At 42.3% G+C, this 15,321-nt stretch overlaps 1 protein-coding gene across 2 annotated transcripts in view; it reads right to left on the bottom strand.

The window, feature by feature from the left end:
- ppp4r1l (protein phosphatase 4, regulatory subunit 1-like) overlaps nt 1–15,321 on the bottom strand; it is a 105,581-nt gene that overhangs the window by 43,077 nt on the left and 47,183 nt on the right. For both annotated transcript variants that reach the window (XM_048549713.2, XM_059652892.1), the window contains exons 9-11: nt 14,006–14,164; nt 13,290–13,423; nt 3,027–3,601 (exon numbers count right to left, since the gene is read on the bottom strand). In XM_048549713.2, coding sequence (XP_048405670.1) covers nt 3,027–3,601; nt 13,290–13,423; nt 14,006–14,164 — 868 coding nt within the window. The remainder of the gene's footprint in view (nt 1–3,026; nt 3,602–13,289; nt 13,424–14,005; nt 14,165–15,321) is intronic.

Here is a 15,321-nt window from a genome sequence, read left to right as displayed (position 1 = left end):
TAGACAGCCTGCTTTTGTCTTCCAAGCTGTAGAAGAACATGGCAAAAGAATACCCATGGATGTTTAAATATAGTTAGGTAGCAGACAGATAAACTCCTGGATCCCATTTAAAAAGAAGACGATGCAAATCTAATGATACTTTTTAACGCGGAGGTTGTGTGTCCTGGGAATTGTGACATGAATGCCCACTGATGGCAGGAGGCCAAGTCTAAAATCTCCAAAATTGGCCATGTCGTAGGAAGTACCGAGATTCATGTGCTATCATACCAAACTTCATTGCATAAGTTATTCTCTCAAGTCAGATGCCCGAATTGAAAACTACAAAGCAACATGCTCCCAACAGCTATGTAAAACAGGATTACAGTCCTATCACATATGGCCACATTTTTCTTGTCTTTCAGGATTGGCAAAGGTGCCTGCACCAACTTCATGCTTTGTATGGAATTTTCAGACATAGGTTGAACTGGAAGTGGTTTGAGTCAGTTACTTGTTTCCTCAGTCCTTTCTTTTGTAGATAAAAGATAAATAGCATCAGGAAAACACAAGTCGGAAAGAAAGCTCATCCTTGAAAAAGAGATAATATCAGAAATAAAGTCCTAAGAATGTGATTACAAAACAAAATGGAAACCAATTAGCAAAAATTTGAGAACAAGGATTGCTCTTTCTGTACAACATCTTGACGCTTGCTTCAGTTTCTCGAGTGAGTATTTAGCATAGTAAAAAGGAGTATCTAGTGCACTAACAGTCTATCTATACATGCTTGTAAAGTGGCATCCACTTTGGATTTAAAAGAACTGTCAGCAAACAAGAATATTTACAAAATTCTCATCAATACTCAATTTATCTTCAACCTTATTTGCTGGAGAAAATTTGTTCGATAAATTTGAGGTCTTCCTCAACTTCAATTAGACATGTTGACAGGTGAAAATTTCATTTTGTATAAATAAATCTGTATGGGGCTAACAAGAGGAAAATCTGCTTGAAAAATTCAGAGCATGAGTAAAGACAGACTGATGAAAGCAGCAAGAGTGAAAGCACAGAACTAAGGCAAGAAACGAAGCAGTATCTGTCTGCAAGCTGAACCTCAAATCTTTTTCCTCACTATAACAGTTGTACTGGAGGCCATAAAGCAGTCAACTGCAACCGTATCGCCACTTGAAGGAAAGAAAGGTAAATAATAACTGTTAATATATGACTGGCTCCAGTAGAACTTCCAGGAATCATAGCACTTGTGCAGCCATTAGAAATCAGTGTGCTAGTGCATACACATTCTTGACTGATCTCAAATAGAATACTACAATTAGTTTCAGTGCCCTTTTGCTGAAGAACATGGTAAAAACAGACTAATTCCTGTCCAGTTGCAGTTTAATGACTCTCACTTCCTCATTTCCACTGGAAAGGCAGATATATGGATACTGGGCAAGGAGCAGGATCACCTGTGAGAGAGACACCTCCGCCCAGCCTTCACTTTGGTAGCCTGGACACTTGGACAAGGTCAGGAAGTCAGCTACAGGTTTTAAAAAAGGGAAGAGGTAGAAAAATGTGTGGCTATGTAGGAGTCAGTCACAACAATGGGAACAGAAAGACAAAATATTACCGGCAGCAGTGCAGGAAACAGAAGTACCAAAATAAGTGTAGACTGCTTCATGCACAGGTTGCAGGAAAAACACTTGACTATGAGCACCACAATTTGAAAGGAAAAACCCCAAAAAAAGGATCGTATGTTTAAAACTGGGAAATGGGAGAAAGTAATTAGATGATACACTCAGACAAAACACTCAAGTCAGTTTTTGTGGCGTGTTGTTAACATGTCCTTTATTCTGGAGAACTCTGGTAACCACGCTAAGCTAAGTATTTTTAAAATTCACTCATGGGATGTGGGCAACTCTGGCTAGGCCAACATTTATTGCTCAGAGGGCAGTGATGGATAAACAATATTGTTGCGGTCTGGAGCCAAACGTAGGCCAGATCAGGTAAAGATGACCGATTTTCTTCACTAAAGGATGGATTTTTCTGACAATCGACATTGGTTTCATGGTCATTAGACCCTTAATTCCAGATTCTTTATTGAATTCAAATTCTATCATCTGCCATGGCAGGATTTGAACTCTTGTCCCCAGAACATTAGCTGAGTTCCTGGATTAATAGTCTAGTGATAATACCATTAAGTCATTGCCTCCCCACAAGTATCTTGTATTAAAGTGGGATTATAATTGGTCAGTTATTTTGGATGTTTCTGTCATCATCTCAGTATAGATTGTGTCTTTACACATATTTTTGTAAGTGCTACTTGAGCAAAAGAAAAAGAAACAACAAGCTATAAATCGAATGGCAGAACAGACTCAATGGGTTGAATGGGCCAAATCTGCTCCTATATCATATGGTCTAAGTGACACCATTATGAAAGCATGGTGAGAAAGAATAACTAATAATGGCAGATTGATATACAGAGATGTTATAGGGATAAGTTATTTGGTAAGATTTTGTAACTTGTGGTTCATTCCCAAACCAGCTCAAATTGCATCCAGAAGTAATGCAGAACAAATAAGAACACAAACAGCACAACACAGGAACAGACTACTAGGCCCACCATGTCTGTTTCAATCATGATGCCATTCTAAACTAATTCCATTTGCCTGCACGTAGTCCACTTTCTTCTATTCCTTGTCGGTTCATTCGCCTGTCTAAATACCTCTTAAAATGTTGCTATCAAATTTGTATCTACCACCTCCCCGAGCAGCGCGTTCCAGGCAACTTAAAAAAAACCTTTCCTTGCACATCTCCTTTAAACTTCAACCCCCTTCCTTCAACTTTTATACAATTTGTAACTAGGCTAAACTTTAAGTGGATATGATGCAAGTGATTTGTGAAAATACAGTTTGAAACTGAACACTTTTTTTTGCTCATGTTAGAAATAGTGCTGTACACAAGTGAGAAGGCTTCTCACAGGTTTAACTAAAATTGCTAACTGGCCTGTGACAAATTGTTCAGCAAACAAATTACTGGAGATTTTGTGACAACCGTACCTTGGACATCAGGGTCATCCAAGTGAGCTTGCAAACTTTCCAGAACCTTCTCTAGTTCGTTGCTCCTCGTGAAACCTTCGCTTAGTGATCCTGAAATGGAGCTGACCCTCTGATCCTGCTGGTCATCCTCAACAGCTGATTGTACCAGCTCCAAGTCAAAATTGATGTCTGGCAGAGGCTCTCGCCAATAAACAAATGAATTAAACAAGTCTCCAGAATTCTCCAAACTTAATGAAGGGGAAGTCGCACAAATCCTCTCAGTTTCTTCTGTAATTGCTACATTTGAACAATCATCTGTCAAGACACACTTGCACTTTATTTCTGCACAGTCCATAGCTGCCTGGTCACTTGTTGCAGAAGCAGGGTCAGTACTATATGAAGGCTCAGACAGCAATATTTTCATCTGATCCTCTTGGTTGCCATTGCTTATGCTTGGCTGAGAACTCCTGTTAGTTTCAGATATCTCATCCTGCTGAGGCAAGCTATCCCTGCAACTTGATTCTACTTTCCTCAACGAAGTGGGATTCTGTAAAGTGCCTTGGCTCTGAATTTGAGACGACTCTCTGGATGGAGCACTGAAATGAAAAGACATATGGTTTAAAAAGTTGAATGAAACGGCTTAACAGAAAATAACACACACCCAAAATCTGTCTTAGAACTATAAATGGCTTCAGTTTGTACAGCACTCTATTTCTGAGATACAATGCCCTTTTGCAGGATAAATAATATGTCAAAAGTAAACCGAAAGGCAGTATACAGGGAAGGAAACAGATATGGTATAATTAGCAAGTCATGCAGCGATCCTTACGCTCACAGCCATGGTTTTCAGAAATAATTCTTGACACAGATGGATCATGTTCCATCCACAGTGATAACGGGCAGCAAATTCAGTGCTTGAGAAAAAACACAGAGCTGGATCCAAAGCAACAAGTGGTTTCCCCAAATTAAAACATATCAAACCTCTTGCTTTTAGTGAGTAATCTGGAAATAATGAATTTTAACGAAAACAGTTGCAGTGAAGAGAATTTGAGAGTTTTTTTTTAGTTCATTGATGGGATAAGGGCATCGTTGGCTAGGCATTTATTGCCTATCCCTAATTGCCCAGAGTCAACCACTGGAATCACATGTGGGCCAGACCAGGTAAAGATTGCAGTTTCCTTCCCTAAAGGGCATTAGCGAACCAGACGAGTTTTTACAACAATCAACAATGGGTTCATGATCATCATTAGATTCTTAATTCCAGATTTTGTTTTTTTTAAAATTGCATTCACTGCCATGGCGGGATTCGAACCCAATCCCCACAACATTAGCTGGGTCTTTGGATTAACAGGCCAGCGATAATATCATGAGGCATTTCCTCCCCTGTAAGGAGCTAAAAAAGTTCTTTTTAAAATTTCAGTTGTTTATAATGGGAAAACAGTCTTCCTTTCAGTGCTTCATCACTCTATACTATACAGCAGAGAGAAGACCAGCAAGTGAACAGTTTCTCTTCTCCCAACATTCATCACTGTCCTCCACCTCCTGCCAACAACCTAACCCATTTCCTTTCAAAGGACTGCAAATGCTAGGGACCTCAAAAACAAAAACAGGAACTGCTGGAGAAACGCAGGAGGTCTGGCACCATCCGTGGAGAAAAACGGAGGTAATGTTTTCAGTCCAGTCATCCATCTTCAGGATCATTTGAAGTCTCTGAAGAGTCGTCACTGGACTCCAGACATTAACAGTTTTCTCGTTTAACAGGAGTTGCCAGACCTGCTGAGTTTCTGTTTTTGCGTGTATTCAAACTTGTATGAGTGACACATTTCTGTCAACTAAACAAACAAATAAGCATTGAAAACACTCATGTCATAATTTTGGAAATAGAATGTCAGCTGGCTAAACAAAAATGCTGCTATGGCAATAGAAACCATTCTTCAAAATCAGAATATGGTAATTAAAAAGGACATTAGATTAATGAATACAGATGGATCAAATCTCTGAAACTTATTGCTACAGACAGCTGCAGAGGCCAAGTCATGGTGTATATTTAAAACAAGAGATGGACAGTTCCTCGATTGGTAAGGTGATTGAGTTACAGGGAGGAGAATGGAGAATGAGGTTGAGAAGCATATCAGTCTTGACAAGAGTAGATTTGATAGGCCGAATGGTTCAATTTTGCTCCTATATATTATGGTCTTTTTACCCAGAAACATCCCAAACCAAACATACCACAATTCCAAGAGAAGCACAGAAACCTAAAAGCACACAACACTGAAGGATTTATGTTCTTTGTGAGATTTAATTTTGATTTTAACAGGAACATTACTTTCATCTCATGATCAAATACACACAGTGCAAAAAGCTTGTCAAAACTGGGCCAGGAGTCCCTTGCATTTTCCCAATTCCTTCTATTTTTCTATATTTTCTTTTAAACTTTTTAAATGTAGAAATGTCAAGCTCACAGAGGTTTACAGGTAAATACTCTTCTCTACTTTAGCTTTTATTTAACGACCTCAATACAAGCTGCGAGCAGGAAATGACTGTCTCTCTCCAAGTTGATCTGTCTATTGGATTTGGCCTTCAAGTCAATAACTCAATTAAGTAGGGATTCTGTTTGTAGGCCATAGCAATGTACAAAAAGGATTTTCAGAACTTTTCAGTAAGACTAGAGACATGCCAGTTTTACAGGGGAAAGTGGCAGATTAGAAAACGAGAAACAGAACACGACAAAACTTGGGAGAAAGGAAAGCAAGGGGGAAAATAAGTTGCATGGGTGATTACAAATTTAAGAGTTGATATGAAGATGGGCAGAAAGCATGGCTAATAATTTCATTCACAAAAGGTTTAAAGGATAAACATGTAGGAGGTTGTGAGGTGCACTTATGGAGGTTTATAAAATCATGAGGGGGATAGATAACGTGAATGGGCAGGTGTCTTTTCCCTAATGTGGAGGATTTCAAGACATAAGGGCATATTTTTATGGTGAGAGGAGAAAGATTTTCAGAAGCTGTGAGGGCAATTTTTCTTCTTGAAAACACAGAATGGTTCACGTGTGGAATGAACTTCTAGCGGGAGTGGTGGATGCTGTTACATTTAAAAGATGTTTGGATAAGTACATGAATAAGAAATGTTTGGGGAGAATTTAGAATTTATTGTCATGTGTACTTTTACAAGAAAAATACAACAAAAAGTGTTATAAGTCACCCTACCATGGTCTGTATTATTGACAGAAGTCATAAGTAAATTTGTAAGAAACAATAAAAAGGAAATTTAAGACAAAAGTTCATCACAGTCCATTTAACAGCTCCGGGTTTCGGAAGAAGCCAATCAAAAGACGAAACACATAGCCAGCATGAGACCATCAATCTATAATGAGAGCTCCACACCGGGGCTGAACTGACATGTCAGTCCACCAGGAAAACTGGGCTGAAAGCCCACACTGAAGAAAACAGTTACTGCGACAAGACCGCCAACCTGGATGAAGATGTCTCGCTGGGCCATCAGAATGCAGGGCTGAAAGCATCTGCCAATGAAAATGCAATCGGCAAAAAATGCCAACCTGGATGAAAATGCCGTGCCAGGCTGTCGGAACACTGGGCCAGAAGCGTTCACCAGAGACTAAACGGGACCACCGATGTGCCCTCAACACTGGGACAAAACTGTCAGGCCAGGAGACTCCAAGATAACAAAGTGTTGAGGTGGATGAACACAGCAGGCCAAGGAGCATCACAGGAGCAGGATGGTTGACGTTTTGGGCCTAGACTCTTCATCAGAATTGGGGAGGGGAAGGGGGTTCTGAAATAAATAGGGAGAGAAGGGGTGGCAGATAGAAGATGGATAGAGGAGAAGATAGGAGGAGACGAGACAGACAAGTCAAAGAGGCGGGGGATGGAGCCAGTAAAGGTGAGTGCAGGTGGGGAGGTATGGAGGAGATAGGTCGGTCCAGGGAGGATGGACAGGTCAAGGGGATGGGATGCTGTTAGGAGGTAGGAAATGGGGGCGTGGCTTGAGGTGGGAGGAGGGGATAGGTGAGAGGAAGAACAGGTTAGGGAGGCGGGGACGACTTGGGCTGGTTTTGGGATACAGTGGGGGGAGGGAGATTTTGAAGCTTGTGAAATCCACATTGATACCATTGGGCTGCAGGGTTCCCAGGTGGAATGAGTTGCTGTTCCTGCAACCTTCGGGTGGCTTCATTGTGGCACTGCAGGAGGCCCAGGATGGACATGTCATCTGAGGAATGGGAAGGGGTATTGAAATGATTCGCGACTGGGAGGTGCAGTTGTTTACTGTGAACCGAGCGTAGGTGTTCTGCAGTGGTCCCCGAGCCTCTGCTTGGTTTCCCCGATGTGGAGGAAGCCACAATGGGTACAGCGGATGCTGTATACCACATTAATAGATGTGCAGGTGAACATCTGCTTGATGTGGAAAGTCTTCTTGGGGTCAGGGATGGGGGTGAGGGAGGTGTGGGGGCAGGTATAGCACTTCCTGTGATTGCCATGAAAAGTGCCAGGTGTGGCGGGGGGTGGAGGGGAGTGTGGACCAGATAAGGGAGTCATGGAGAGAGTGGTCCCTCCAGAAAGCAGACAAGGGTGGGGATGGAAAAATGTCTTTGGTGGTGGGGTCAGATTGAAGATGGCGGAAGTGTTGGAGGATATGCGTTGGATCTGGAGGTTGGTGTGGTGGTATGTGAGGACGAGGGGATTCTTTTTTGGTTGTTATTGCAGGGACGGTGTGTGAGGGATGAGTTGCCGGAAATGCGGGAGACACGGTCGAGGGTGTTTGTGACCACTGCAGGGGGGTGAGTGACAGGGGAGTTGGGGTCCTTGAAAAACGAGGACATCTGGGATGTGCGGGAGTGGAATGCCTCATCCTGGGAGCAGATGCGGTGGAGGTGAAGGAATTGGGAATAGAGGATGGAATTTTTGCAGGAGGGTGGGTGGGAGTCGATGGGCTTGCAATGGATATCGGTTTCTAGGTAGTTGCCCGAGATAGAGACAGAAAGGTCCAGGAAGGTGAGAGAGGTGTTAGAGATGGTCCAGGTGAACTTAAGGTTGGGGTGGAAGGTGTTGGTGAAGTGGATGAACTGTTCGAGCTCCTTGTGGGAGCACAAAGCAGCGCCGATACAGTCATCAATGTAACGGAGGAAGAGGTGGGGTTTAGGGCCAGTGTCGGTACGGAAGAGGGATTGTTCCACGTAACCCACAAAGAGGCAGGCATAGCTTGGGCCCACACAGGTAGTCCATCTGAGACGTCCTCGATTTTCAAGGACCACAGTGGTCGAGAACACCCTGGACTGTGTCTCCTGCAGTTCCCACAACTCATCCCTCACACCCCGTCCCCGCAATAACAACCAAAAACAGAATCCCCCTCGTCCTCACGTACTATCCCAACAACCTCTGGATCCAACGCATCATCCTCTGACACTTCCGCCATCTGCAATCCGACCCCACCACCAAAGACATTTCTCCCTCACCACCCTTGTCTGCTTTTCAGAGGGACCACTCTCTCCATGACTCCCTTGTTCGCTCCACACTCCCTCCAGCCCCATCACACCCAGCACTTTTCATGGCAACCGCAGGAAGTGCTACACCTGCCCCTACACCTCCTCCCTCACCCCCATCCCAGGCCCCAAGAAGAGTTTCCACATCAGGCAGATGTTCACCTGCACATCTGCCAATGTGGTATACTGCATCCGCTGTACCCATTGTGGCCTCCTCCACATCGGGGAAACCCCAAGCGGAGGCTTGGGGACCACTTTGTAGAACACCTACGCTCGGTTCGCAATAATCAACTGCACCTCCAAGTTGTGAACCATTTCAATTCCCCCTCCCATTCCTCAGATGACATGTCCATCCTGGGCCTCACGCAGTGCTGCAACGCTGCCACCCGAAGGTTGCAGGAACAGCAACTCATATTCCACCTAGGAACCCTGAAGCCCAAGGGTATCAATGTGGATTTCACAAGCCTCAAAATCTTCCCTCCCCCCCACTGCATCTCAAAACCAACCCAGGTCGTCCCCGCCTCCCTAACCTGTTCTTCCTCTCACCTAGCCCCTCGTTCCACCTCAAGCCACATCCCCATCTCCTACCTACTAACCTCATCCCATCCCCTTGACCTGTCCATCCTCCCTGGTCTGACCTATCTCCTCCCTACCTCCCCACTTACACTCAGTTTTACTGGCTCCATCCCCGCCTCTTTGATTTGCCTGTCTCCTCTCCACCTATCTTCTCCTCTATCCATCTTCTATCCGCCACCCCCTCTCTCCCTATTTATTTCAGAACCCCCTTCCCCTCCCCCATTTCTGAAGAAGGGTCTAGGCCTGAAACGTCAGCCTTCCTGTTCATGTGATTTGCTTGGCCTGCTGTGTTCATCCAGCTCTACACCTTGTTATCTCAGATTCTCCAGCATCTGCAGTTCATATTATCTCACGCCAGGAGACTGCTCTGCAGCGCCAAGACTGGAACAGACTGGCACTCCGGACTGCCGAATGCCATCCCTTCTACGGCCAAGCCTTTAAATGAAGGCAAGATGAATTTAGATGTTTTAGTATTAACTATACTATTTGGGAGCATTAAAAACAGAAAGAAAAAGAAAGTTGTAAAAGCGAATTAAGTTAGGTGAGCTATGGGCACCTAGGCTGAGGAGCCCGCAGGCTGCACTGCTACTCCATCGCCGCCATCTTGCTGACATTGCATCAAGTGCAGGGCCAAGTGCAGGCAGGTGGGACCAGTTTAGTATAGGATTATGGTCAGCATGGACTGGTTGGACCACAAAGTGTCTGTTTCTGCACTGCATGATTCTATTACTCTATGTCAAACAGTTTAACTTTGGCAGTAGTAAAGCTTATAGAATTGAAATCCCTGGGCAAAATTAACAGTCAATTAGACATCTGCACAATAGTTAAAGAACAACAGCACAGTATTTTTAAAGGCAAATTATGTGTAGCTAAAGTTTTCAAAATGCTTCTTTTGGTTACAAGAATGAAGGCAAGATATAATTCTAAAAGTGACATGAGAGAAAAGCAATCTTTGGAGATGGTAGGACTGATTGAGAAATGCTTGAAAAGGCATATCAGCTCCTGGGGCAGAGAGTACAGAATCATCAAAGTTATAATGAACACTTTTACATAAAATGCTGCTGCAGCTTCACCTGGAGAAATGTGTCCAAATTTGGGTAGGATATAAATGTTTTGAACAAGAGTGCAGAAAAGATTTATGACAATGATTCCAGAAATGATGGACATCAGCTATGTAGTTAGAATGGAGTTCAGACTGATCTTTTGACAAGAAATTTGTTGAAAATCATGATAGTGGTCTAGAACAGAAAAGTAAAACTCTACCATTGGCAAAAGGGTCATGGACTACAGAACACAGATTTCAACAGGATTATGACATTGAATGCATTGCCTGAAGGCACAAAGTTTTCTTACATGTTTCATAAGGTAATTAGGATAAACATCTAAAGGCGAAGAGATGTGAAACAGGGAAAGGCCAAGGGAGGTGGAAACCAGCTAAATTTCTTTTGAAGAGAGCCACAGCCGACTTTATCGGTTGGATCATTTCCTATGTTTTAATTGGGGGGGGGGGGGGGGGGGGGGAGAGAGAGAGAGAGAGAGAGAGAGAGAGAGAGAGAGAGAGAGAGAGAGAGAGAGAGAGAGAGAGGGGGGGGGGAAGAGGAGAGAAAGAAAGAAAGAGAGAGAAAGAACGGAACAACAAAGGCTGGAAAAAGAAAGTCTGCAAATATTTAATAAGTTATCTCTTAAGAAAACATTGCATCAGTTGCAGTGATATTATCATCTAAAATGATCAATAACATTCCACTGTTCAGATTACCAGGAAACGTGGAATTAATTTTGCACATTAGTTGAAAAAAAATTTCAAATTATAAAATGAATCAGATGTAGATTTTTTTTAAAAAAAAACATTCACTCTTGTTATGCTAAATCACAGAAAGACATCAGGACAATACAGTAAATGCTGTCAAGTATTCTCACTAAGTACACTGCATCTGTCTTACAGTTTCAAATGCTTGATTTGTTTCATTCCTTCACCCCATTGACAAATAACAGTATCCTCTTGCTCTTAAACAAAACTTAAGCTATGTAGCATCTGCAGTGAAGACTTAAACTGATTACCTTAACAAGTGTGTCAATTCTGTTTTGCTCCTTTGCCCGGTGGCAGTCTGGCTTGTTATTTAAGAGCCAGGCACGTGCAGCTATTCCCTGCTGCATACTCTGGTGTGCTCACTTCAAAATCAACTAATTTACTTTGTGATTGAATATATTAGGATAAATATGGCAGGCAAGAAATAAAGTTCTGTGGAAGGGTCATTGGGCATGAAACATTAAATCTAATATTTTCTTCACAGATGCTGCCAGACCCACTGAGTTATCAACAACTTTGGTTTTTTCTCCTGATTTACAGCATCGACAGTTCTTTCCGTTTTTTTAAGAAATAAAGTTCCCTGTTTTACTCTGATTGGTCACATTTTTTATATGCACATATTTCATATCTTGGCAGGTGAATAAGAGTTGACACTAAACAAAGCTTTCAGAGAGTTGCACAAAAGGCTTAGCAGATGCTGGAACAGATGTCAAAAACGATGGTCCAATTTTCAGACTAGAATTTAGTGAATAATTATAGCTCAGGTCAACAATTGGCAGCAAGACAATTTGCAACCTTTACCTGGGTCTGACAATGGGCTTAGATTATGTTAGAACCAGACCCTTCCTCTTTCTGAAGGCAGTCCTGGCAATATCAGTTGTTGACATATCAATAACATTCTTGTAGAGTGTGCATGACATTGAAAACTATAAATGTTCAAAAGAAAAGGTTCTATGGTTAGAACAGTAAAATTAGGAATAAAGTGCACTGCAAAGACAGAAGAGTAAAACACACATATGCTTCCTGACACTTGCAAAATTACAAACCTCATTTCTGAGGGAGCCAAGTCCTTGCATTGGGAGAGGATCACAGAGTCATGCAGCACAGAAACAGGGCCCTTCAACTTCATTCATTAACGCAGACTAAGTTTCCTAACCTAAAATAGTCTGATTTACCTGTATTTGGCCCATATCCCTCGAAAATTTTCCTATCCATTTATCGGTACAAATGTCTTTTAAAGTGTTATAATTGTACTTGCCTCTACCACTTCCTCTAGCACATTGTTCTATACCTCCATGTGAAAAAGTCACCCCTCTGATCCCTTTTTTTTCTTTCCCCTTTCACTTGGCCCTCGAGTTATGGACTCCCCTATCCTGGGGAAAAGGCCCAAGACCCTCATGATTGTATATGCATCTATATTACAGTTCAGCCTTCTACGGTCCAAGGGAATAAAAATCCCAACCTCTCTCGCATCTTTCTTTATAACTCAAATCTTCCAGCCTCAGTAACACGTTTGTCAATCTTTTTTGCATCCTTTCCAGGTTAATAACATTCTCCCTATAGCAGGGTGACCAGAATTATACGCAGTACTCAAAATGTGGCCTTACCAATATTTTGTACGCCATAACATGACGTCCCAACTCCTGCATTCAATGCTCTGACCAACAAAAGCAAGTGTACCAAACACCTTCTTTGCCACCCTGTCTACCTATGACGCCACTTTCAAAGATCTATGCACCTGAACTCCTAGGTCTCTATGTTCAACAACATTCCCCAAGACCCTACCATTAACTGTGTAAGTCCTGCTCTGGTTTGTCTTACCAAAATGCAACACCTTGCATTTATCTGAACTAAATACCATCTTCCATTCCTTGGCCCACAGGCCCAGTTGATCAAGAACCCTTTGTACTCTTAGTTAAGCTTCTTCACTGTCCACTATACCACCAATTTTGGTGTCATCTACAAACTTATTAACTATGCCTCCTATGTTCTCATCCAAATTGTGTGCAGGGATGATCAGGTGATAAATAAGAAGAGTCATAAATGAGAGAAGAAATAATTAATACAAATTATAACAAATATCTCTGAACAGAACATAGTTCTCTACTTGAATAACAATTTCATTTTAAGGTTGTACACCTGTCTTGACGGAAGAAAACATCTTGTGGAGAATAGAAGGAGGACTTTAAAAAGAGTTATATAAAAAGGATAATTACAATTAGCTGAGGAAAAATAAAAGTTTAATCAGAAATGTTTTGTTGGAGAGAAATTGGTTTGTCCTTGGTCCTCTCCTGCATTGGAAATGGTTATTCAGAGCACAGCTTTCTGCAAAAGCAGCAAGCAAGCATGAGCAATCTACCCACCTAAGCCATAATAAGTACTGTCTGATCTGCATGCATACCTGACATCTGCACCGCTACTGTCCAGCTGTCTAATGCTCAGTGTACCATCCTCCTTGATATACAGGCCAGCACTAGATGGGTTGGCAAAAGTGGAGATAAATGGACCTAGAGACTGGAACGCAGCTTGGCGGACCTGGCAGGGTCAACAAAGTTTCAGTAAACGGATATCATTTGGTTAGTGCACTCTTCAGATTTAGAACCTGAAGTTTACAATTACATGTGTATGTTACGCGTCAAGTGTTACACATATCTCAGAACCGCAAACCCAGCTAAATCAATTTTGTTGGCAGGGCTGAAATGACAACGTAAATTTTTGTTTTGCGGGCTTACTTAACCAATCTAAAACCAAGATCACCATGCCACTGTGAGATGCCTCCAGAGTTCTTCAGGTTTAGTGAAGGAATGAATATATATATAGGACAAGAATCTTCTTCCAAGTTGTCACCACTACAAAGTGTATGGACTTGACCCACTCAGTGTCATTTTAACTGTTGATATTAGAGGCAAAGTCGCCCATTGATCTCCTTAAAACTGGATGCATGATATGGCAATAGCAGGTTATATGCAGCTAATAAAGCAAACATGCAGTTTACATTGTATCAGAACATAAAGGCTCACAAGTTTTCAAGAGATGCAGTAGGCTGCCTGATAAAACCTCTTTTCTACCACTGCTCTCTGAAATCATCCAAAGTGATTTTCCCATGGTAGTTCTTACCCATCTAGAAGGGTCACTGATGAGATTAATGAAAAGTGGGGAGAGTTTAGTCCTGCGAACCTCAGGAGAAACAGAGCAGGAAACTGCCATAAAGCATTCTGCACACGCCTTCCGAATGCCCCAAACATTGTCTGAGCACAGCTGGAAAAATCTGTGGATCTGAAATCAAGTACAATTTTGTGAGAAAAACTTAAAGGTTAGGGAGAACAGTTAGTTTAGAAACTGCTAGCCAATACACACGACACACTAGGGATGCAGAGATCTTTTGCGGATATAAAGGGCTAAAAGCAGGAAGCTACAACTAAGAAACAACTGAAACTATTCAAAACTTCAAAATGGTGAATTAGATTAGATTCTCTACAGTGTGGAAACAGGCCCTTCAGCCCAACAAGTCCACACCACCCCTTGAAGCATCCCATCCAGACCCATCCCGCTATAACCCACACACCCCTGAACACTATGGGCAATTTAGCATGGCCAATCCACCTAGCCTGCACATCTTTGGGCTGTGTGAGGAAACTGGAGGAAACCCACGCAGACAAGGGGAGAATGTGCAAACTCAACAGAGATAGTCGCCCGAGGCTGGAATTGAACCTGGGTCCCTGGTGCTGTGAGGCTGCAGTGCTAACCACTGAGCCACCGTTCAAAAGTCACTGGTGCCTTAACAGCTCAAAGATCACACATTATACAACTTGTCAGAATAGTTCCAAAGTGATTCTGATACAGTGGGTTTTTCTAAGTTTCAATTACTTGGTAACTTGAGTTGAGGACTGATCTAATTGTGTTGGACTAAAGGGTGGCAGGTTGTTACTATATGTCCTCAGTGTCGCTAGAGTATAAGCCTGAAACACACACATTCTGTAATAGGGCCCAAATGCATAATTTTCTAATTTACAAAAGTACTCTGGTGAAACAAAGTGGTCAAACAGCAAATACATTTCACTTAGGTATTATACAATCTTCTGGACTCACATCAGTACCTCAGGTCATAAATTTTGTCCTCTGTTTTGATAAATTCCCGGCATCCTCCACACTCAGTGTCTGTATCCTGTTGTCATGTTTTTCTTTCGGTCAAAACTAACTTACAACCATTACCATTCCTTCTAGTTTTCGTTCTGTGACACCGGTAATCTCCCTTGCTCTCTAATCTTTCCCTAACCTTACATTCTGTTTCACCTGCTCCCTCCCATCCCTTTCAACAGCATGTAATCCATCATTCATCCACTTCTCAAGGTTCAAGAAGAAGCCATATTAAAGTTGAAGAACTAACACTGCTTCTTTCTTCACAGAAGCCACCAGAGCTGCAGAGTTTCTCC

Source organism: Stegostoma tigrinum, chromosome 19, assembly GCF_030684315.1.
Source record: "Stegostoma tigrinum isolate sSteTig4 chromosome 19, sSteTig4.hap1, whole genome shotgun sequence".
NCBI lineage: Eukaryota > Metazoa > Chordata > Chondrichthyes > Orectolobiformes > Stegostomatidae > Stegostoma > Stegostoma tigrinum.
Note: the sequence above shows the minus strand (reverse complement) of the source record. Positions and strands in the feature narration are given on the sequence as shown.